At 41.1% G+C, this 24,798-nt stretch overlaps 1 protein-coding gene across 6 annotated transcripts in view; it reads left to right on the top strand.

Moving 5' to 3' along the window:
* arhgef18b (rho/rac guanine nucleotide exchange factor (GEF) 18b) overlaps window positions 1-24,798 on the top strand; it is a 43,325-nt gene that overhangs the window by 5,622 nt on the left and 12,905 nt on the right. For 3 of the 6 annotated variants that reach the window (XM_020081134.2, XM_069522010.1, XM_069522012.1), the window contains exons 3-29: window positions 436-590; window positions 1,423-2,012; window positions 2,310-2,484; window positions 3,237-3,363; window positions 3,473-3,527; window positions 4,644-4,718; window positions 5,167-5,275; window positions 5,855-6,020; window positions 14,453-14,520; window positions 15,665-15,710; window positions 16,794-16,998; window positions 17,599-17,705; window positions 18,462-18,602; window positions 18,951-19,201; window positions 19,404-19,529; window positions 20,185-20,302; window positions 20,423-20,677; window positions 20,861-20,937; window positions 21,141-21,319; window positions 21,560-21,633; window positions 21,910-22,095; window positions 22,301-22,447; window positions 22,783-22,898; window positions 23,708-23,776; window positions 23,965-24,012; window positions 24,150-24,431; window positions 24,523-24,672. In XM_020081134.2, the coding sequence (XP_019936693.1) occupies window positions 436-590; window positions 1,423-2,012; window positions 2,310-2,484; window positions 3,237-3,363; window positions 3,473-3,527; window positions 4,644-4,718; window positions 5,167-5,275; window positions 5,855-6,020; window positions 14,453-14,520; window positions 15,665-15,710; window positions 16,794-16,998; window positions 17,599-17,705; window positions 18,462-18,602; window positions 18,951-19,201; window positions 19,404-19,529; window positions 20,185-20,302; window positions 20,423-20,677; window positions 20,861-20,937; window positions 21,141-21,319; window positions 21,560-21,633; window positions 21,910-22,095; window positions 22,301-22,447; window positions 22,783-22,898; window positions 23,708-23,776; window positions 23,965-24,012; window positions 24,150-24,431; window positions 24,523-24,672 (4,097 nt within the window). The remainder of the gene's footprint in view (window positions 1-435; window positions 591-1,422; window positions 2,013-2,309; window positions 2,485-3,236; window positions 3,364-3,472; window positions 3,528-4,643; window positions 4,719-5,166; window positions 5,276-5,854; window positions 6,021-14,452; window positions 14,521-15,664; window positions 15,711-16,793; window positions 16,999-17,598; window positions 17,706-18,461; window positions 18,603-18,950; window positions 19,202-19,403; window positions 19,530-20,184; window positions 20,303-20,422; window positions 20,678-20,860; window positions 20,938-21,140; window positions 21,320-21,559; window positions 21,634-21,909; window positions 22,096-22,300; window positions 22,448-22,782; window positions 22,899-23,707; window positions 23,777-23,964; window positions 24,013-24,149; window positions 24,432-24,522; window positions 24,673-24,798) is intronic. The other 3 variants (XM_069522011.1, XM_069522013.1, XM_069522014.1) reach the window with 1 other exon arrangement.

Raw genomic sequence — 24,798 nt, 5'->3', positions numbered from 1 at the left:
TTTTAACCTCACATATGTATCACTAAACTCAGTTAACCTTTGTACCATACATCTCCCTCATATGGCTCATACCCATTATTACATATTAAGCAAGCAGCTTCTCAGGCCACTGCAGGCTCAGTGGGTGAATAATCTCTGGCTCTCCACCACTGACATGGAGACTAATGCTGGCTCACTGAGCAGTTGCCAGTGGTGACTGTGGTTTGTGGCATAATGTGAATCAAGAAATCTGTTTATGCAATGGAAATGTAAAGGAGCTTTCAGTGTGAGGCTGGAGCAGGGGCGGCTTCTCAGCTTTTTATTCCATCATACACAAAAATCGCTTAGATAGAATACACAGGTGCTGAAACCAGCTACATCTGATCTTCTTTTATTTAGTTTTGCTCCTTGTGGTCCTTTTTATTACTCACAAACAACACATCCATTATCTTCCAGCATCGGAGTGCAAGCCATGTAGTCCACCCTGTGGGCCTCCCAGTGCCCAGCTGAGTGTCCAGCCTGCTGCTCCCAGTGGGAAAGGCTCTTGCTCCTCACTCTCACCTGCCTCTATCGCTGAGGACATATTCTTTGGTAACACCAGTGACGACCAGGTAAAACTCTATATTCTTCATTTGGGTTGTGTTCATTTTCAAATTTTTCCCTGTCTTTGTTTTACCCATACTTGAAGCACGGCTCAGCATCAGTCTGTCAGCTGTTCTGCCACTTTAGTCAGACTGGAAGATCTCAACACTGGTTGGATGGTTTGGCATGAAACTCAGCGCAGACATTCCTTGTTCCCAGATGTTTCCTAAGGCTTTTTGGTGATCCCTTCATAGGGCCCCTCTTGGATTAATATTTGCAGTTTTAAGTGGAAAATCTTGTCAACTGTGGAATAGATTACCATGAAATTTGCTGTGGATATTTTAAGTGTATAAATTCTAACGACACTGATGATCACTGGACTGAGGTCTGCATTTTTTTTTAATTGAAAAAATTTTGACTCTTACATGGATTGCATACAAATTCAGGTCACTGACTGAAGTACCATAAGTTGGATTTCTTGACCATCACGTCAAAATTTTACTTATCCAATAATTTTTACTGATTAATACACATCTGAAAAACTATCGACAGTACAAGTCCAGCTGGGGCCATGATGGCGGACATAGTAAGCAGTCTGATACCTGTGAAACGTCACTTGAATGGTCAAGTGGCAATTTACTTGTCCTTTACTTGAAAGGTTTACCAACTTCTTTTGTGTAAACAGTGTCACAGCTCAGATATATTTTCGTCTTAAAATTAGACAAAATAAAAGGGATGCCTCTCTGTGCTCTGTGTGTATCTTTTCTCTGTTCTTCATATCTTTTCTCTTTTTTTCTCTCCCCTGTTTCTTTAAAAAAAATCTCCATGGCCATATTCTGCCTCCCTGGCTGACCTACACAGGATGCGTGTTCAGTAGTCAGTGACTACGACTGCCCTGGCGTGGAGGCGGGCAGCAGCGTTGAAGAGCTGCTGGGCTTGAGCTCCTCCCTCAGAGACTCTGAGTACTTTAAAGACTTGGAGGAAGACATACGTGTGATACAGTCCACCAGTGAAACCTCCACTGTTGGCCAACTGGTGTTTTTAAACTCAGACCCTCCTCCCATCAACATACCTGTACAGACTTCTCTGAGCGCTCCCTCCCCTCAGGTCCACCCACCATCACTGCCCCTCTATAAACAGCCTGCAGAGGCACCTCATCACTTTGTGGTCACTCAGCTTAGTCCTAGGATACTGTCAGGTTGTATCATTGACAGCGGAGACTCCTCAGATCCGGCAGTCGGGCTTAGTGTGACAATAAATCTAAACGGACTGTTGGGATCAGTGGAAACAGCAAAAGGAAGAACAGGATCAGAGGGAGTCGAGATGGAACCCATCATGGATTTCGAAGGGGAGCCAGATGAGGACAGTTTTCCCACCCTGGTCAGATCTATGTCAACGTCTCGACGGCACAGCTGGGGTGTCCCTGTGTCCCCCATTAACCTGGGGAGGAGGTAAGATAGATGAAGATAGATGGAGGGATAGAGAGATGAATAGCTGTTAATTACTTTAATTCCTTCATGTATTTTTTCAAGATAATTGAATACGACTTTTCAATTAAGTGTCCCACAGAATCCCTTGTAGTGACTCTCATTACCTCTTCTCCCACTGTGCTATTTAACAGTACTGGTGGTTTGGTTGATTGTTTTTCACAGTTTCTAAAATAATGCTGTCAACTTTGGGCTGTGAACATGAACAATGCGCCCAAACACCAAGACAAGCTCAAAGTGTGTTTGTTACTGTGTTGGCAGACTGAGTCTGGACACCATGGCCATGGACAGTGATGGTGAGAGAGACGATGACGAGGAGAGACAGAATAGTCTCTTCCAGCCCACCCAGCAACAGAGCTGCACCAACTGTCCTGTGGAGGAGATAGATGAGCCCAGCCCAAGGGTTCCCTGTCCCAGAGCCAGGGTCACCAGCATGGTAATAAAGAACAGTGACAGACTATACTAAATAGAAAAGGCTGGAGATATTCTCATCATTTGTTACTGTCCACAAATCTCATCAAGACCAAAAACCACAGTGCACTTGTGAATACTTTTCAACTTCCTCACCCTGTCTATATGTCAGTCAGCTCCACAGGAGAAGTAAACCTAATTGATAACAGGTCACAAATATATACTTTCATTTCAAAATGCTGCATCATTTCTTCAAATAGATGAGAATTAAATTTTTAATAAATGTCACTCAAGTAAGAGTAAATAGTTAACTGTTGAAAAAAAAATGGTGCACCACCGTAGTTTCTATGATAGCAGGAAGTGAAACTGACATATATTCACTACAGTGCACATGTTCATCACATAGTAGGAACTGGTTAATCAGTCCTACAGCTGTGGCTCATATATGTGTTTTCAATAGTTTTAGACCACAATTGGGAAAACACAAGCTCTATCAGGTTGTGACTGGACAGAAATATATCGATACACTGTTGTTGTTGACATGAAAACTGTAGAATATCATCAGACTGATCTTTTAAGGCTGATGACTTCACAAACATGACATCTTCCCACTGAAAATGTGTGGGAGGTATCCGCTGTAATGAGTGACATTCTTAAGTGACCAAAAATGGGAATTGCCAACTCTTAAAATGTTATTCTAACTAAAAGTTAAAATACCAGGGAGGGGATGTGTATGTTTGATATTGTACATCTATGTTTATTCCTTAATCTTTTCAGGCCAGAGGTGCATCTGGCAGACATCTGTATTCCCGCTCAGAGATCCTCGCCACGGACGAATGTTCCCGTGCTGCACACATTTCTCGTGTTGTACAGACGTCCAAACAGGCCGCAAGGGCAGCAGGAGGTGAGGCTGAGTGTTTTTCATGTAGAGGTCATGTTAGTTTGTATGTTTTTCACCCCACAGGCAGCTGTTTTTTTATTCTATTTAACCTTTTCTTCTGTCTCTGGTGTAGCAGAGGAGTTTGACCCTGAAGAAAACCTGCATTCTACTGAAGGCCAGAGCCACATGTAAGTCTAAACCATCATCATTTACTTACAGAGCCCCTCCTGATCTGGAATATGTGGTGGAATATCTGTTTCATCTGTAGAAGATGTTTCAGTCTAGATCAGGTTTGATGATGCTTGGAAGAGAAAAATAAAGAAACGATTCTGGTTTGAGTCACAGGAGGCAACTGTTGGTTTAAGTCGTACCTGCAGCATTTGAATGGTGCAGTACATTAGGGCACATACTGTTCTTTAGTTGTAAATTGTTATAGTCTGGTACAGCGATCCGACTCCCATGTTACAGAGGGGCTTTCCCCATTTCCACATTTCTGCTCCATGTCATATGTCTGCAACCTTCTCCTCCCACAGTCCTCTCTCCCAGCTCCTTAGATGGCCCCTCCATGTGTGTATTGTGTGTGTGTGTGTGTGTGTGTGCATGTGTGTGTGAGCGTGTGTGTGTGTGTTTGTGTGGCGATTGTGTGGACGCAGCAGACAAGGGAGGATTTTTCTCTAAATCACAGTTTGACACCCAGCTCCCAGCAGTCGCACTCTCCTCTCCTCTCCTCTCCTCTCCTCTCCTCTCCTCTCCTCTCCTCTCCCCTCCTCTCGCAGCCCCCTCTCAGCCTCAGTGTCTTGTTTGTCTTAGGCTGATGGTACAGAAAGTTCTGCAGGAGCTAAAGCTGTACCACGGGTAAGTAAACAGGAGAGGGAGGTCTGTCTGCTCCTGCTGCTAATCAAACGTCATCTCAGTCCTCACAGCAGCAGCAGCGGTGCAGGCCGCAGGGGGAGCACTGCACTGTGTGGGTGTGTGGCTATATAATGTATGGTTTTCACATGCATGAATTTGGTGTGTGCATCTGCCTGTTTGTGCACTGACACTATGTTATTAAACCTAGAAAAGGTCTGTGGAGGACCAGGCATTTGTTTTATCTGAAAAAAAAATCACCAGCTGATAATATACTTAAAAGACTACGAAACTATAGTCGACTTTTACTTAACACTATTCACTAATTGTCTCTTATCATAAGGTTACAGCATGTTATTTAGAGACTTTTTAACTGTGTATATATGGTTCATCGGCCAATTTGCCCTTCAGACTGTTTGTGTCTTTGCATTAAAATCATTCACATGTTTTCACAGAGTGAAGCAGAGAAACAACAGATCAGATGTCAAAGTTTCAGGAAATGTCACCTGGTATGAGTTCCTCTCAAATCAGTAAGTACTGTCCTCATCACTGTTACATCACTGAATCTGCAGGATTAGATTTTAAATTCGATCTTTATTTTATTTTTAAAATTTGTGTGGAGTTATCCGTTTATCTATCTATGACAGATTGTGATATAAACCAATCGAGGTGTAATCAACAGTGCTCTTGATTTTGCAATAATGTGGTTTCCTGTCATGGAAACAGTCCAGCCAATTCTCTCGTCAACAAAGAACCAAATCATATTTGCTAAAGAAAAACACTCTTCTGTCTTTGGTAGACCTAAAAAACATTTTTAAAGATGATCAAATAATTAATTTTAAGTAACTATCAATGATTATTAAATGCAAAGATAAGATGACTAATGTCTGGAAGACAAAAAAACTATGAGGATGTTTCCACAAATGTTGATATTTCCCTTAAAATTTGGTGCATTTTATTCACTGCCTCTTCTTCCAGGAACGAGGAAGAAGAGGATCGTACAGAGAAGGTGGAGAAAGGCACCAAGGTGAAGAGGACTCTTAGCTCTCTGAGGAACAGGATGACTGGCTCCTTCAACAAAGATAAGGTAAACCCCCATAGCCCCGACAAATGGTGCATGTTGTTACTTTACAGTGTACCATGCTGCTTAAACTGTCGTGAAATACAAAGAAAGTTTTAGAACAACCCAATTTTTCAGTTTGAATCATAATTCCATGATGATAAGGGGATTGGTGAACGGTTGTGACACTGGCTGGGTCTGGTTAACTTATATTTTCATTGGACAGGGGTTGCAAATTAGCCTCTGCTAGAAATCTTACATGCAGCACACGTGTGTATCAAGTTCCTGAAAACTGTTACAATGTTTCTCTGCACGGTCAAATAAAAACAAATTAAATATGAAACCCAACAATAAACTAAGGCAGAACTTAAATTTAGGATGCAAAATTCTGTAATGCACCAACACATTTTAATGTAGAGTGTGAGAAAATACAAGGCCAAATGAGGTGTGAACACTGTGTGCGTTTTGCTGCAGACACAATGCACTAATCTACTTACCCCCACCCTGTTACATATCCTGCCACCATTGTGTGCTGCAATGAAAGAGAACGCACACATTTGAATGTAAAAACCTCCCCCTGTGTTTGCTCTTCTCGTTCCTCTGCAGGGTAAGAACCGAGAAAAAGACAAAGAGAAGGAAGCCAAAGAGAAAGTGTGCGGCAGCAGCAGCAGCAGCAGTGCGCATTATTTGGTGCCAGGCTCTTTTTCCAGTTGTGCCACCTGCTCACTGTGCAGCAAGACCCTGCAGAAAAAGCATGGCCTGCAGTGCATGAGTGAGTAACACCACAGCCACAGGTGTACACCCACCCACGCTTGTTCTCAGGATGTCACACACATGCACAGGTGTTGCGCTCACACACAAAAGTCGTATCTATATACGCACAGTGATGCTGCACGCATGCTCACTCACCCAGTTACCAGAGCACACAAGCAAGCAAACACAGCTGAACACATACACAAAATTTAAAAGTAAAACCGAAAACAAACATGTCACACAAAGAGCGCATACCTTTGTCCCAACAGTCTTCTTATGAAACCACATTTAAATTTACCAGAGCTGGATTTTCATTTGGATCTGCATCTAATTGCACACACTCATAAATATCAGTCCCCTAAACGTGTCTTTTTTTTTACATATATGTTAAAGAAAGGCAAAAAAGAGGCCTGGATTCATCCCCTGATTCATATCCTCATCAAAATATAATGGGGAACTTCCTTTAGTCACACATTTTCATTGAAATCATAGAGTCGTTTTTGCGTAATCCTGCGAACAAACAAACACCAACAAAACTTAACCTCCACACAGGTTTTATTTTGGGGCAGAACACTAATTCTGACTTAATGTTCTTTTAATAGACACATTGACTTCTTTGTTGTGTTGCAAACTAAATTTACAGAAGATAATATAGAAACTTTTCTCTTCACAACTATGCTATTGCACAGACAGTGACAATTACATTCATCATACTGACATCGACTTGCTGTTCTCTTTCAGTTCCTCTTCAAACCTTGTTTGACACTATGAAGAATTTCATACAAAAACACAGATGCAGCTCCTCCCATGTTCTGTCTTTCCCGTCACATCATTACTGTGTGTGTGTCCTGTATTGCACAACTCTGCTGCCCTGTTTACATGTGTTATCTGATGTATTATCACCATCCTCTGACAGATGTTTATGTGACTCAACAGCATGTCTTGACTTTGTTCTTCCAGATATTCCTCACATTTCTATTGTGTGTTGGATGATAACTCTTTATTGAGATAGTGGAGGCAATCACAGATTTATGTGTCCATTCATAGAGACGACCTGCACAGGACGTTTCAACACCCAGCGACTTGTCTGTCCTGTCACTGTTGTGCCGCTTCAATGCAGCCTGTGGGTCAGCTGATAAACCTGTAATACCCGGTGAAAGACGTGAAACTGTTAGAGTAGTGGAGAAAAGATAATCCAAGAGGTCAGACTACATGACAAACTGGTGATAGGAATTTCCATGAGTATTTGTAGTGTGATCTGTTCAAACTACATATATTACATGAAGAAAGACTACTGGTCTACTGCAGATTAAAGTGCATGAACATAATTTCAAAAAGTGATGCTTTTAAATTCCTGTAAAAAGAGTATTTCCTTTTCATCATCGTGAACAATCACGTGGACACATTTAACTGCATTACTGTAATTCAGTTGCAAAGCCATCATCGAATAAAGTTTCCAATAAGGAAGCAGAGCTCTCTATATTAGTTGCGTTTCATTTTCTCTGAATTTTCTCATGGCTGTAACTTTTTTTCTTTTCTCCTCGTGCTCTTTGAGGAACAAAGTCATGGACAGAACATTTACAGATCTTACAGTCTGCCAGGAAGGGGGGGGGGGGGGGGGGGGGGGTATAATGTATGATTGTTTTTAATGGTGTGCTTATTAAACAAAGTTGCTCTGGTATATTTCACAAGACACAGGGCACCACATCGACCATCCTGGGTGATTCAGACATCTCTGCTTCTGTTAGACATGAACCAGAGACCAGTAACACATCTATCTCACTCTGGCTCTCTGTGGCAAGTCTCCATATAACACCACATATATGGATTCCACAGACATTTGTCTGTCTGTTTGTCTGCAATTAGAACGCATGTGACCTCTGAAATAGTCGGAAAAATAACTGCAAGTAAGGCAAATCATTCAAATATATAAAAGCCACACATGTAAACAGTAATAAAGCTCATTCATTTAATTAGAAACCCTGATTGCACAATCTTCATCGCAGATAAACCAGGTTGGATGAACACAAAGTTGTCTAAGTATATTGTGTGGGTAATTATGATGTAGCCCTGGAGCATTAAACAGGCAACTTGAGATTGGGCAATGCACTAGTTATCCTAAATGTTGACACTTGTTGTGGTGTTTTGTTACACACACACACACACACACACACAGGCCTGGAGATAAGCAGTGAGTGTCCCTTTAATTTGAACCCAGCCCCTGTGGGGATCCAGCAGCCTGTGGAATGCGTCGTTTGTGTGCCAGAGATTGTTCCCAGTGCAGAGCAGGACACAAAACTGGACCAAACCAAAAAAAATGTGGCAGACTTTAGAGCTTCTGATCGTCGGTGGCCGAACTGATTAATGGATGTAGCTCTCGGGTAGAAGACTCTTCCCTGTGGATGCAGCTGGTTGCTCACAGGGCTCTCGGAGGAACGGTAAGAGGCAGCCCGCTGCAGCGATGGTGTGAAGCGGGATCAGGTGGATGGCTCTCGTTGTTTCCCTCAATGGGACTTCTCAGGCAACCTGACCGCTAGCCAGCCCGCTACATGGTAATAGTAGTAGCCGACCAACCGCTTCTTGTGTTATTCTCTCCCTCTGTGGGTGTTTGGGTGAGTTTGTTAACACGTGGATCCGATTTTTAAACGTAGCTACTTGTTATATTCATCGCCAACAAGCCCAAATTAGCTTAAGTGTATTAAACTGAAGATGTAGCTGATTAGCTATTAGCCACTTGACGCTAGCGCATTTAGCCTGCTCACAACCGCTACTATTTGAAAAACAAGGCTAGCTGGGTAAGCATTTAGCTCCTATTAGCTTAAAGTAGATGTTTGCCTAAACAAAGCACCTTCATGCTGTGTGTCGTCGTGATTGAATCTTGTGTAGCTCTCCTTCGGTTTCACTGGACTTGTCTTTTTACGAGTTTATCTCTGCTGCTTGGTTGCAGACTTGGCTTAAAGCTCAACAGGTGATTGCTACATGGGCTAACGATAGCTTCGTAGATAAGTTGTGATATTTACTCGAATTGAGCTGTTAACATTTTGCTAGCCCGCTCACATGTTGCTCATACTATCGTGTGAGGATTAAAGGTTAGTGTAAGTGATAATATTCACGTTTCCAGTGAAACAGTGAGATGCTGCGTGTGTAACAGTCTCCGGTGTGTCCAGTGCTCTCCTCCCGTTATATCAGACTCTCAGCAGCTGACTGGCTCTGTGTTATGAAACTCCATGATCACAGTGTTATCACTGTGTGTCAGATTCTTGTAATTCCTCAGCCAGGCAGGTGATGCCCTCTACCACTGCTTCATTAACATGGAGCAGTGGGACTGGCCCAGGCTGAGGAGGGGGTCCACCGTCCAGCCTGTCCCCTCACTCCTCTCACCTCCCTGTCCTGACTGGGTTTTCTCTTTGACTGGGTCACATGCTGCTAATTGTGCTTGGCAGGTCTGCTAGTGCCTATCAGCCCACTCCACTGACTCTGGGTCTCACCCATCTCACCCTGTTAGCACACCACTCCTCCATGCATCGCTGATTTGCCTTCCAGCATGCTCGACTCTCGGGGCGTTTGCCTGACTGGATTTAAGATTTAGATTGGCTCAGCGTCTCCTCTGAGAGCCTGTCAGTAGATTTCCACCTCTCAACTGTGGTAGTCGTTTACTTTTCACTTCATCTATTGACCTGATTAGTCAGCAGACTGATCAGAAGAGGAGCAATTGACTATTCAGTTCAATTTTTTGATTTGTATAGCGCCAAATAATAATATACATTATCTCAAGGCACTTTACATAGAAGGTCAGGACCTTAAAATTATATTAAATATAGAGAAACCCAACATTTCCCACAATGAGCAAGCACTTTGGTGAATGTGGAGAGGAAAAACCTCCTTTAGGGAATAAAATAATAAATCTTGTGATTGGTTATCATCTTGTCATAATGAGAGCATAAAGTGCCAAACTGGTCTGTTCAGATTGCTTATTTTTTTCAACTAACTTCCCCTAATATTAGTAAAAAACATAGCTTATATATTACAAGGAAAGACACAAGATCCTAACATTTAAAGAACCTGGAACTAAAAAATATTTGGAATCTGTACTTTGAAATGTAAAACCCATCACTACTTGGAAGTGTAAAGCATTTACATAGATCTAAATATGCCCAACCCCCTCTATTAAGTTTTGCTTATACTGCTGGTCTTAACTGGTAACCATGACCTTTCTTTTATGGGTGAGACATGTGACTGGTGTAGTTGTTTCGCTTCATTGCAACAGCTCCCTGAGCACCAGTTCCTTCTCTTTCAGTGGATGATGTCATGGTTTGGCTGGCTGCTTCAGAGTTTGCCCCAAGTGTTGATGTTTTTTGTCCCTTTTGTCTAATGGAGTTAAGTAACCTCTTCTACAGAGAATGCATGAACACACAGGAAGCAGGTGATGTCAGGTTTTTGGTTGCTGTATAAACCAAGGTGTGTGTTAGTCGTGCTTCAACTTCACTGCCAAAACACTTGTGGCTGTAGAGTGTTGAGTGTCCTCCGGTTTCTGGTCCGCTTATTTACAAATTCTCTTGACGTCTCTTTACTTCAGAACAATGGCGAGTGTTATTAAGCTGATAGTGTTGGAGGTGATAAATGTTGAGGAGAGCAATGACCCTTTCTTAAAGAACTGCAACGATGAAAATAAAGACGTCGTCCATGTTCGTTCCTTCCACTCAATTCAAAATGGCAGTGGGTCTGCCTCAAATGTGATGCTACCAAGTGAACCAATCACATCTCTTGTGGTCTGCGTCTCCTAAATGTGTAGTGACATTTTTGGGGAGGTGAACGTGAGGATAAGGCATGGGGTTCTGCATAGGATAGACGTCTACGCATAGGCTACAGCGATAGAGCGATGCCTTTTAAAAAATGGCTTTAGTTTTCATCTTGGTTTTTTTTTCGATTCATTACAGACGGTGATAGGGGGGTGTCACATGGTTATTTTCTGTACCACGAAAAGTGAAAGGAAACCACAGGATATAAAAATATAACCATACCTACTTATTGAACTCACCTCAAAATGTCAAAAACACAGGGCCTAGTTTATACTCTGGAGAGACATATTGTTATATCTGTAAACTGATCACATTAGTTAAGAAATGTTCATTGGTTCATTGAAATACACATTTAGTGTGATAACTGTGAAAACACTTGCAAAACCACTTTTCTCATGCACAGTTTCACACCCTTGACAGTGTTGCAAGCTGGATGATGAACATAGCTCTAAGTGTCCTGTTATATGAGTTAATGTTTCTTAGGAAGATTCCAGCCATTGCTATCTGGTGCTCTGTTGATTACAGCCTCAACCCTTAAGATAACATGGTGCAACACATTCTTTCTCTAGATCAAGAGAAGTACCACACGTGGAAACTTTACTTTTTGTTATCATATTCATATTTCATATTCATATTTTTCCACCGCCCAAGACAAACATCAGGAAGTATCACCGTGGTGACCTGGAGTTCATCTGTATTTCTAGTTCACTGAGTGACTCGGTGAAGTCAATAAGTGTGCTTCATGTGTGATAGGTTGATGAGCAGTCAGCAGATGTGATGGTGGTTTTTGGTGGTGTTCTGTGGATCATCTGCTAACCACAGTGCTGCTGACTTGAGCAAGTGACTATCTCACTGAAGAGCGGTGGAGTCCACTCCATCCAAAATACACTGAATATGTTTAGGGCTGATGACAAAGCTTTGTATAGTTTTATCTGTGATTGTGACTCATTTTTCTATTGCAGTGTTGGTTTATTTTCGTTCCCATCATTGAGTCATCTGTGATATCATTAAACAGACAACATAGTGTTCTTTTTTTAACTTTGAATAAGCAAAGTTTATTTTGATTGATTTGATTATTTTTGAATACAACTACCTTAAATACACATTCCTAAGAAGAAGTGCTTTACGCTTGGGCTCTTCAGTGATGACTTGAGCTGATGTTGTAATGACACAGCTTTTTCATTCTATCCAGATCTCCTTAACAGTTACTTCCTCTTATCTTTTCCTGCTGTTGGCAATTCCTTCCTGTGTTTGGCTGCCATGTCTGCTGATGAGTTTATTGACATATACATATTTCTTTGGCTTTAAACCTGAGTGTAATATAAAAACGACCATCTGATGCGATGCAATAAGATCTTAAAAGGTATACATATGACATGTTTTGTGATTTTTGGATAGCACTACTGTTCAGTAATGCTGGGCATGACACAAAGGACTCTGCTGGTGAGGATAATTCAGACGCTGTTTCTGTTTTTCTATTTCTGCAGCACAGTCAGAAATAAAAAATGAATTACCAACGAGAAAGAGAAGGAAGTGGGTTGGTTTAGAGATTTTGAATGAAGAGTAAATAATAGATTGGTAAGGACTAGATCTTAAAACTTACAAAAGATGATAAAATCCTTTATAATATATAGGACTCTCATCTGTACTGTATGCCCTCCTGAATTCACCTGCACACAGACACTTTCTCTTTCAGTGTCATGTTTGTAATGGACAGGAAGGAGTTTTTGTTTTTGTCAGTACATTGTACCCACACACAAAAGGTAAATAGGCAATAGAAGCCTTTACAGTAGGCTGTACAGCAGTTAGTGGAAGTTGCTAGTATGGGTCATGTTGACACTGTGTCATTAACAAAAGCAGAGCCTTTGTCAACAAGATTCAAACAATCCCAATAATGCCTCTTGGCCCATGCTACATAGCAAATGTGTGTGTGTGTGTGGGTGTGGGTGGGTGGGAGATAGTTTTGTGGGGAAGTTGGTTTATAAAAGTGTCATGCTTACTTGCTTCAGGTATTAGCTCCTGCTCAATTTATAGATTTATTTTTTCCTTTTTAACTTGGATCAGCAGTCATTCCACACAAAAAATAGAAAATAGCAAACTGTAAGTGTGAGAGAAATAAATAGTGACCAGTAAATTAAAATCAATGAATTCATGTAGATCCTTTTTTTCATAAAAAATGTATGTAAATTACACACAATGCATTGATTTATTTCAGATATGCAATGGAGGCTTTGTTTCACCTTTGTCCATTTGTTTGTTTGTTGATTTATGTGTTTGTTGTCAGCAAGGTTACACAAATACAACTGAAAAGATTTCCAAGAAACTTGGTAGAAGGATCTGTTATGAGTCAGACAGGAACCCATTACATTTTAATGTTAATCTGTCTCAGGTATTTGTTTATCACTTTCTTTAATATTGTGACATAGGGCTTTTTTCAACATTTTCATTGATTTCTAAGGGATTCGGGAATGATTCATGGATCTTAATGAAAGAAATCAGGCACATTTAGGGACCTGATATCGATGAGTATGAGAAATATGGTGCAGCTTTGGCGGAGGTATGTGCTCTGAGGGTCATTCTAGTTCAATATTATATTTAGTTTCTTCCAATAGGTCCTCCTAAATCATACACACTGACCTTTTAAATCAAACCAGTGTCTGCAAACCCACATTTACTTTAGGACACGTTCATTGCGTGGTAATTTTAAGTATTCAGTTAGTGAATAGTGCCTTCTGGATGATGGAAACAGTGTTTAGGTGTCCGGATGTATGAGGTTTCCTTGGAAGACTCATTTGTATCTGGTGCAAGACATTCTGTCTCTGGATTAATATGTGAACAACATGCGATTAAAAACTTGTATATTATTTTCACCTGTCTATTGAAATGTTAGTTAGCTTCTTTCTTTCGATGTCTGCAGAAAGAATCAGGGTGTATTATCACAGCTCTCATTTTAGTACATATACACATTTCTGAATGTTTGTCTATGTATTTTGCATCTGAGGTCACGTGTATTTGTCCACGTCAGCCTGGTTTCACCTGGTTGGTTTGGGATCAGACTTTGCATAGTAATGACTGGTTTTGTTTGGCCAGCCTAGTCCCTCAACAAAGTCTTCCAGTACTTTTCATTGATTGAGTAGAATATGGAAATGACAACTTCCTGCCTGGAGTAAGTGTTTCCATAAACATCTCTAATAATCAGTAGAGATACAATCAGTCACTCCGTCTATACCTGACAACAATAGCTTTGTTTTCCAAACAGGCAGAAAAGCGGAGATAAAAGTGAAGTGCAATATTGAGAAAACTGCAGCTGTTGACCTGCTAGCGAGACTCTGTGCCATGTACTTGTAAACTGAAGCCTGAGTTACTGCTGCAGCGATCTCATGGAACCTTTGTTATAAGAATATTGTTCTGTGATTTCTTTATATTTTTCTATATTGTCAGCTGAAAAATCTGTGCCTCCAGGCTTTTGTTTGAATCACAGCCTTCTTGCTGTTGGATTGATTGTGAAATCTCAACCTTTACTGTTTCATTGGTCCGACTCAGATCCACATTCAGCCCAGAAGCCACCGCTGTTGCCTCTGTGTACTGTACAGTTGTTTTATCAAGACTAATACAACACTGATCCTGTTGTTCCTGTTCTGCTCTTTTTCAGATTGTGCTGTGAACGTTCACAAGAGCTGCAAATCTCTGCTGGGTGAGTGCACCAGCACCAAGAATAAGGTAAACACTTAAATGGAGCATAGAAAAACGAGGTCTAAGGCTACAGGGAGGTTACCCTCATTCCTAAACCTCCCCTGTGTTTTATTATTTTGTCTTCATTGACTAGTTATATTCACATGTGCACTGACAGTGGATCAGTCGCACAAAAATATATAGCTTCATAATATAAAGAGTATTTTCAACCCATCAACCAGTGTCAAATGACTATGAGATTGCAAAATTCTAATCTAGCATTACTGTAGACAACAATTTTCTTTTCCTTAACCTGATCCATGATTTTTGATTGGTTAGTTTAAACACATATTCCATGCTTCATGTTCTGAAGGTGTGTATGGACTAAAAGTGAACCTTCTGTGTAGCCTCAATTGTATATGTTGCCACTCCATCTCCTCTATGTGCTCAAACTAGGGTCAATATGATTTTGAGTTTATATAGCTATCGTCACAACATGTTCCAAAGCTTGTTGTTGTAAATCAACTTTTGTAAAACTACAATCAATGCAAGTTTATAAATGTGTAGAAAATATTTGCATTTGTCAGAATTTTGGAAGCCGGATATGATCATTAAAATCAGAATAAGAGCTCAAAACGGTAAAAGTTCATACTAAATACAAACTTTAGTTTTAAACACATTTGACTGCTCATGTCTTTTTGTAATGTCATCACTGATATAATTTGTCAGTAGATGTTATTCATTGAGGTTTTTACAAACACACGTATTTTCTATACACGCACAAATTTGAGACACAAACAGCCTCAGGCAGAATCCACAGGTTTACGATGATGGATTTACAACTACAAACTTTGATATTGATGGTTAACATTGCTTTATGAGCACAAACACACATTGACCCTAATCTGAGCCCATAGTTCTCAACAGAGCGACATAATACCACATTTGGACGGGAGTTTCAAGTGCTATTTGGAGCCTATGCTTTTAAGACGCTGTACTGAAGATTACATGCCTCTGTCCACTCTTGAATATGAAGCTGTTTGGGATGGACTTTGCTTGTTAACCATGAGAGCAGTCTCGTCCTGTAAAGTGGGAGTGAGCAGTTTTAAGGCTTTTTTAAATCAAGTCACTCAACTGATTAAAAACTGGAAAGAATGAAAAAATACAGCCTTTCTTTATTTTCTCCACTCAGAGAGATTCTCTCCGGAAGACCGGCTCATCAGGATCTCCTAACCTTGGTGAGTAGAACATATATGTGAGGACGTGTTAAAGCATGAGTGGATGGATTGATGAATAAAAAGGCAGCTTTAGTCCCTTTGTGTCAAAGGAAGCTGCTTCTCTGGTGGTTTGTTGTGGATTTAAGAGAAAAAACAATTTCTTCAGTTTGCAGATCCATTTTTACTTAATGTGTGTGTTGTGCAAAAGTTGGGTGGGTCTTACTGGTTTATGTGTGTCTCCCTACATATTGACTGCAGAGGAGGAGATGGGCCTCCAACTGCAGGCAAAGGCAAACTTCTGGCTCATCTAGATTCAGTTATGTTGTATGTACAATATGTGTCAAATTTAACATACAATGAACAAAAGGAAGTGTAACTAAGTAAGATCCTTGCAAATTGTTAATCTCAAAAAATGTTTCTTCGATTGTTACTGACAATTTAGTTTTTTTTCTTTTGTGAGATTAAAGTTCTTTGATTTTTAGAAGTGATTAGCTTCAGAATAAATGTGCAGTGTGCTTTTGTTCTTCATCAGGACATAGTCCATCCCTGGTAATTTCAATCAGTGCTTTCAAATTGTAACATTCAGCAGGCCATTTTGCATGTGATCAAATCCACAGGAGACATGAGCAGCTACAGCAGCAGCTACAGCAGCAGCAGTTTAGGTTAATCTCCTGTAGCTGTTGTTATTCTCTTTTGAACAGCTGGAGCCCTGTCAGTTGCACCTGATTTCTCCACATGTGCTCTTCTGGCCAATCAGTAGCTCGTGCAAGGGGTTGTGAAGACGAGGAGCAAAGACAGGAATTAAGGAAAAGTGAACAATTAGGAAGTGGGAGAAATATAAAAGGGTGTGCATTTTTCCAGACGTTGCTACAAGAAATTGGATATGATTGTTAAACCTCACCTTGGAGAGTGCATAATAACAATCCTTCTGCCACACCTAGTTTGAGACTTTCGCAATTGAGCTTGCAGTCACCCAATGTGGTAGTCAAACTATGAGAGACTTCTCTGCCTCATTTTTGTGTCTGTCCTTGCATCTCCTCATGTTCTTCCCATGTACCCTCTTAATCTCTCTGTTCAACTGTCTCTCTTGTCTTTCCACTCCAGCTCGAAAAGATTGGGACAGAGAGCGAGATCAGGCAGACCCAGCCCCATCACAGACCCTGGATGGCTACTCAGGTTTGCTCTGCTACCCAGGCATGACCATAAGTCCCTGGGGACCTAACACTCACTTGACTGTCACCCACACAACCAGCTCCTTTGCCCCTGCCTCCAGCTTTGGCCACAGCCTCTGTCACAACAATAGCTCAGGGTGAGTATCTCTGCCCTGCATAGAGGTGTTTTTTTCTTTTGATGTCTGTTATTTTAAATGATTGCACCTGAATGACTTCTCAAGTTCAAATAAACACCACAAACATTTGCTATCTATGGTGCTGTAGATGTTTGCAGGATCAGATATTCTGAATATTTTTAGATTCTTTTTTCTGCATAAAATACTATTTTCGCAGTGTCATTGTGAGATGTTTATTTATAGTTGATGTATCAACGCAAGTTGTCTTATGTAATTATACAGCCTTTTGAAAGTGAAGCTAGATGGTTCATAGATGTGGACTACTTTTATGCTGCATTGCTAAGAAAAGTGGGAGAAAGAGAGGGAGGCAGAGAATCAGGGGAAGATGTTAACAAGAGCAGAGAAGACGCAGCAACCACAGGGCAACAGTACGAAGGATAGAAGGAAGAAAAGAAAAATTGAGCTGCCTGGGTTTTGCTTTTGTGTCTAATTTGATGTCAGTGCCAATGTGGAGCTGCATATGAACATGTTGTGTCTTAGATGTGTGTAGACTACTACTAGTTTTAGGTGTATCAGTATCAGCATTTATGCCACCTTGGACCTGTTGTTGTCATCCCTCAGATCCCTCCCTGGGGAGATGGATGAGACAGATGCTCTCCGCTCGAAACGCTGCAACGAAGATGCCATTTCTCTTGCTCCCTCCACCACAGAGTCCATCATTGTAGAAGGTAAGTTGATTGACTGAGGTGACTTACGAAATTCCACTCTGGGTTGAAATTGTTAACTCTAAAGGAAACTGTTTCAGTATCAGTGTTCTTTTTGATTTAAATACCTTTTCCAAACCTGTTTTCTAGGATCTATGTGCTTTCCTGAGTGAAGAGAGATAGTTTGTCTTCGGGGAGTTTTCTTAAATCCAGGGAGTAGAGAGTATGGAGTGTGTTTTGTGGAGTCAGGGGTGACCTCACCCTGTCTCATTAAGCTGTGTGTGTGGGAGATGCAGACAGAGGCTAACTGTGTACTAGCGTTCCATCTTTTTTTTTTCGCAGCCAACATGAACTACATGACAAAGTTTGGTGGGTTAAGTTTTATATTTCAGATGCTAAACCCTTGGAAAACACAAAAAGATGAGACATGAAGTCATCAGTGAACTATTCTTAAAACTGGAGGCTTCACAAAAATGATCTGAAAAACTTCTCCAAGGGAATAAATTATGAATAATATAAAATGAAGAGGATTCTGTTATTTGTTATCCTTCAGAGGAAACTAGATCTGTCATTTCTAGGTGATTTCAAGATCATTTTAAGAGAGAGTTTTAACAAAGACTGGATTCTTTCAGGGAGGTATTTCTGTTCAAGTTGACCTCTGACCTCCCTGTGAAAATATTCATCTAAACATGTGACCCCAACATTGCACAATATCCCACCTCATTGGGACAAGACACTGTAATGGATCATAGTTTTTGATGCCTCTGCTCCTCTCTTCAGATGCTCACTATGCAGCAGTGCGAGCTGACCTGGAGTCTGATGCCCAGGACCTGGAGGCTGAGTCGTGGAGTTTGGCAGTTGACCAGCAGTATGTTAAGAAGCACTTGAAAGAAAAGGTGAAGAGACAGGATGTGATATATGGTGAGTGTGATTTCTTTAGATGTTCTCTTAAATATTCTGTTTGGTGAATTAGTTCCTGTTCAGTGTGTTGACAGGTAGATAATTGATTTAATAGTTTTAGGAACTGTTGTAACTAGTTACTATCACTGACAGAAATTTGACTTATGAAAGTATCCTACACTTATGTAGCATTACAATTCTATAACGTTGTAACAAAAAGTTAAAATCAAATCCGGGTGTTATGCTAGTGGTGGCTAATAGATCATCTCACTCATCTTACTTATTTCAAACTTTGCACCACCAGATGCAAAATTATTCTATATACTTAAATTGCAGGTCATAAATATGTATCTTCTTGTCATTGTACAGAGCTGATGCAGACGGAGATGCACCACGTGCGGACACTGAAGATAATGCTGCATGTCTATGTCCGAGAGTTGAAGGAAAACCTCCAAATGGACTCGGGCAGGCTGGACTGTCTGTTTCCCCGCCTGGAATACCTCCTCGAACTTCACACGCATTTCCTGTCTTGTCTTAAAGAGCGGCGGCGAGAAAACCTAATTTCGTCCAACAACAGAAACTACACTATCAACAGATTGGCAGATATTCTGATCGCACAGGTAGGAAGACGATATGTAGCATTTCAAACATGAACACACATGCATACCAAACCCCAGCATGAATTTTTTCAAGATATGCCTGCATAGCATAATATACAAGTTACATGAAAATAGCATTATACACGGTGCAGTATGGGCCAGACAGCAAACTGTGAAAACAGAACTGACAAGATAACACATGAAAGTTTGCTTTGTTCTCCAGTTCTCAGGTGAAATTGGAGAGAGAATGAAGGACACCTATGGAGATTTCTGCAGTCACCACACTGAAGCTGTCAGCTACTACAAAGAACAGCTGCAAAACAACAAGAAGTTCCAAAACATCATACGGGTAAAACACATTAGCTTATTCTGGTTTTTGAGAATCAGATTTAATTTACAGTACTTCCTCAGGATAGTATAGTCAATTAATTTGCCATCTGATGCTTACTCCACACGTATGTGGATATTTTTTAGTTATTTTATGCTATTTGTCCATATGCAAAGTCAACAAGTCATCCTTCCCAAACAGATGCTACAAAATACAGATAACACCTTTGTGGGTGGACTGTCATGCAGAGGCTTTTTCCACGATATTAACGAACCGAGGTATCACTGTTCACAGAGGTTACAGAGGCTCGTTTTGGTTCTCAGCATACTTGGACTGGCAAGACTCTGTGTTACCCTGAGATTGACCAACTTCATATTCAAGTGTGATTTTTAGGAATAACAGCACTTCACTATTTGTTTACATTTGTGATTCTTCCTTTCCTAGATGACCCACAGTTTTTTACCCACTGAAACTTTTCAGGCCTCTGTTTGGCCAACATGTCTTTATTTCTAAGTTTGAAATGCTCTTTCACACCATTTTTGTTTTAGCACTCCCTGTGTGGACAGAATTTGTGTTTTAAGAACAGAAGAAAACCCTGTTTTAATAAATATGCGTATGTGAGGATTGTGTCATGTGATACATGTCGAATTAAATCTTGCTTCTTTTTTTTCCTCAGAAAATCAACAACCTGTCCATCGTGAGGAGGTTAGGCGTGAAAGAGTGTATTCTGTTGGTGACGCAGCGCATTACCAAGTATCCAGTACTAGTGGAGCGCATTCTTCAAAACACTGAAGGTCCAGTTTTTAACTTTGTTTATCTGAGAAGGATACCCCAATATATTTAGAAAAATGTTACTCATTATATTTAAATTATTATTGTTTTTTGATAACGCTTCAAATTCTCTCTGTCTGTAGCGGGAACAGAAGAACATGAGGATCTGACTCGTGCTCTGGGTCTGATTAAAGACGTCATCACTCAGGTGGACTCGCTGGTTAACCTTTATGAGAAGACGTCTCGACTCAGAGACATTCACAACAAGATGGAGCCAAAGGCAATGGGAAAGATCAAAGATGGCAGAGTGTTTCGCAGGGAGGACCTGGCACTGGCCAGAAGACGACTCCTTCACGAGGGCACTGTCAACTGGAAGGCTGCTTCTGGCAGACTCAAAGGTATGATTAAACTAAATACTGATCTAATATCTAGGAGCACGAATACGCTGTATATGCTGGTCTATTAAAAATGGTTTGATGGCATTAAAGTAGATGCTCACACATTTGAAATGTTTAATTTACCTCATATCCATCTGGCAGGTTGAAGCCTCAAATGGTCACATTTTATTTTTTTATTTCCAGATATTCTTGCAGTGCTTCTGTCAGATGTGTTGCTCTTAATACAAGAGAAGGACCAGAGATATGTGTTTGCTACAGTGGTAAGAGATTTATCTTTGATTTCTTTGTACTGCAAGATGAGCTCAGAATCCCATTTTGTCAGTGATGCATGATCATCTAAGAATGTCATTTAACACAACTTTTTAAGTAATCAAGTCATATTAAGTAATAAGTAATTTATAAAGTCATCATTAATCTCTGTGATCTCTTCTTGTTCTTCTACTTGTTATTGTGATCCTCTCAGGATAACAAGCCGTCAGTGATCTCTCTTCAGAAGCTGATAGTCAGGGAAGTGGCCCATGAGGAGAAAGCCATGTTTCTTATCTGTGCTTCCTCCAATGAGCCAGAGATGTACGAGATCCACACCAACTCCAAGGAGGAGCGAAACACTTGGATGACGCACATTCGGCAAGCTGTCGAGAGGTAGCTGTAGTTGCACACAGAGAATATTTAGTATTTGGGGATACGTGCTGTTAACGTCATCAATCTATTTATTATTCTGTCTCATCCCAAAATGTCTAAAATTGGGGAAAATTGTGTGATTTACAAACTGTGCACAAAATATTATAGTAACACATCAATGCACAATGACTCAGATAAAACAGAGAATACATTGTTTCTTCCTTTGTCTCTCCACCTCTCTGCTGGCTTCTGTCCTCTCAGCTGTCCTCACACAGAAGAGAGGCTGTTCAGTGAGGAGGAAGAGGCACGTGTTTCCAGGTTCAAAGAGTTTCAAGGTATGATACAATGCCCTTGAAAATTAGCCATACTGCACCACTAGGGGGTGCTCATGTATCATGTTTGATTTTTGATCCTCTGAAACTCTTCACACTGTTGAAGGTTACAAATTATTTTTATGTAGCTGTTTTCTTTAAGTGTGACACTATGTGTTTTTAAAGGACAGTGATTGTGGTAATGATGCTACAGAAATTGGCTTCTGACAAACTGTGAATCAGCATTTGTTGTATAAGCTGAGAGTATTTTCATATTTGACTCCATGTGTCCCGCTGTAGATCGGCTGAGTCAGAAGGACACAGTAATCTTGCAGGCTCTCACTGAGAAGCTACAGCTGTTTGCAGACATGGCAGAGTCTGTGGCAGGTCTGGAGGACACTGCTTCACGTTCTAGACTTTTGCTTCGAGGAGATGCCTCAGACCTCCAGCAGGGGGAGACTCTGCTCAAAGGGGCCATCACTGAGGGTATGTGTATAGCACAGACAATGAGTATCTACTGTGGACACAGATGTTTGTCAGGATGGCACAGAGTGAATATTACACATTTTTATGTTCCTTGCCGCAGCTGTGTAACAGGTGAATAGTACAGTTGTTGAATTTACTACTGCTCCCATAATCCCCTCTCATTGTCCACCTTTTCAACTTTAACTTGGTATCTCTTTCACTTCAGTGGAAAACCTCCAGAACCTGCTGCAGTCCGGAGTGAAGGAGGAGGCTCCAAACTCTCGACTGGAGGAAGGAGGGGGCTCTGGGGTTCTGCCCAGACGAGCAGATACCTTTGGGGGCTATGACAGCAGCCCCAGCATTCTCAACAAGAGTGAGTGCCCACTCCATTCTCCAAGGAAGTCCACCATCTAATTGATTTTGCAGTTGAATTTCAGTGGCATTTGTGCATTAATAAATTTGATAAATCTTTCAATGGCTGTTGATTCCTTGAATTTGTTTAATTTATTATATGTGAACTGATTTCTAGTAACTACCTGGAAACAAAGCCAGCATGTGTAACTCCCAAAAAATACCTCTATGGTCACAGTTTTGTTTGCGTGTGGTTTCTGTGTCATTGTGAATATTTCTGTGTTCCAGTTTGGTTTAATTATCTGTGTTTGTTTGTCATTGTGTCTGCGTGTGTTGGTGTTGATGTGACTGTGCCAGACGGCAGCGTGAAGAAGAACTCTTCTGGCGAATCCAGAAACAGAGACAGAAGCCAGAGAGCCAGCTCTGACCCTCAGCTCAAAGACCTCTGTGGCAGCCACACCCTGGAGCAGACGGTAGGGGCTCAACATTGAGTCACACTGTTATTTGCTGCAAATAGTAAACAGACCAAGTCATCTGGAAAGTTTCCACGTCAGTATGTTTACTGTAACCCTGTTCTCGCTGGTCACTTCATCTGTTTATAAATAGATTAAACCTTGAGAAAACATTGCACTCTGAACATTGATTAACCTTCTAGTAAATCCTGGGGCTTGACAATTATCAGGCAGAAAACAATGTAATGACATGTTGCTGACAAATCCAGTTACACTCATAATAATATGCTTGCAAGATAATAAATAAGAACAGAAATGGGAACAACAAAATAGGAATGTAAACTAGAATGGCACTCAGTAGAGTTCATACCTCTGCCAAGGCCCAACAGTCTGCCTATGAAACCACATGTAAACTCACTAGATCAGGTTTTTACTTAGATCTGCACTAATTTGTACCTCAGCTAACGTGATTGAATCTGACCTGAACCCGAATATCATTTCAAACATTTTGTCCGAAACTGTTGGGATCCAGCTCAGGTTGGGCATCCACATTCACTGGCAGAGAACCACAGCTCAGTGAAATCTCATTTGATAATTTAAAAAAACATGTGCATAGTGTTGATTAAATGGGAATTGTTTATCAGCCAATAGTAACAAAGTGAAGCCTTTGAGAAAATCAAATAATTGTTTCATATTTTGCGATCAAAAATGTTAGATGTTCCAAATGTTTTCAGGCTCTACATTCATACTGCAGCGGCACAACACAGTACATACAGTGTGGTAGTGATGGTACTTCATTAGTATGACTTACTGTGTGTCTGACTGCTCAGGTTGATGAAAGCACCTGCTCTCCTGCCAGATGGAACTGCATCTGGTCCAACTCCTTCCCTGAGGCGGAGGTAATCTTTTCTTCTCTGATCTGTCACCTTGTGCTACAGCACACTGCAGGATGTTATATTCATAGCTGTGCCTGCTGAACTTAATAATATTACCCGCAGAGGTTTGCTAAGCCCATGAAATCTTGTATTGTTTTGGAGATGTTTGTGGTTATTTGATTATGATAACCTTATCCATGTCTCTGATACAGTTCTTTGACAGAGTGCTGATGCTTTCCCAAAGGCTCTATAGTCTGCAGGTAATGCTGTTTATACTCCGTCTGAAAACTTCAACAAATTGATAATATGCTGTTTGGTCTCATTACAAAATGAAAATATGTTTTAACATTCCCTTTTTACTGTTATTATCCTCCTATGTCCATTGCCACGTCATCAGGCCATCGTATCGCAGCAGGACAGTCACATTGAGCTGCAGCGGGCGTCCTTGACGGAACGGGCCGCCTTGCCCGGCCGCCACCGAGGGAACGTGCTCCTGGAGCAGGAGAAGCAGCGAACTCTGGCCTTGCAGAGAGAAGAGCTGGCCAGTTTTCACAAGCTCCAGTCTCAGCACCGGCAAGAGCAACAGCGCTGGGAGAAGGAGAGAGAGAGGCACCGGCAGCAAGTCGAAGCCACTGAGGCCAGGCTCCGACAAAGAGAGGAGGAGTGCCGGCGGCTGGAGGTGAAGCTCACTTGCTGCTCTGTCTGTTACCTGAATTTCTGGCTCCATTGCTCCATCTGAAATCTCACAACATTGCCTGTTTTTGGTACAGGAACATCTAGCAAAAGAAAGGGAGGAGCTCGACAGGCAGAGGGAGACTTACCAGCAGGACCTGGAGAGACTGAGAGAGTCCACCAGAACTGTGGAGAGGGAAAAGGAACGCCTGGAAAACCAGAGGAAGATCAAGAGGAAGACGATTGAGGTGGGGAACCTGTGGTGGAGATTATAGTGGTCCCACATAGATATTAGAGTATGTCTTTGGATAGAGTGGCTCTCTGTTAAGTAGAAGACCAACAAATGAAGCTGATGCCAGTGGAGACAACAATAA

This window comes from Paralichthys olivaceus, chromosome 3 (genome assembly GCF_024713975.1).
Source record: "Paralichthys olivaceus isolate ysfri-2021 chromosome 3, ASM2471397v2, whole genome shotgun sequence".
Classification (NCBI taxonomy): Eukaryota; Metazoa; Chordata; class Actinopteri; order Pleuronectiformes; family Paralichthyidae; genus Paralichthys; species Paralichthys olivaceus.
Note: the sequence above shows the minus strand (reverse complement) of the source record. Positions and strands in the feature narration are given on the sequence as shown.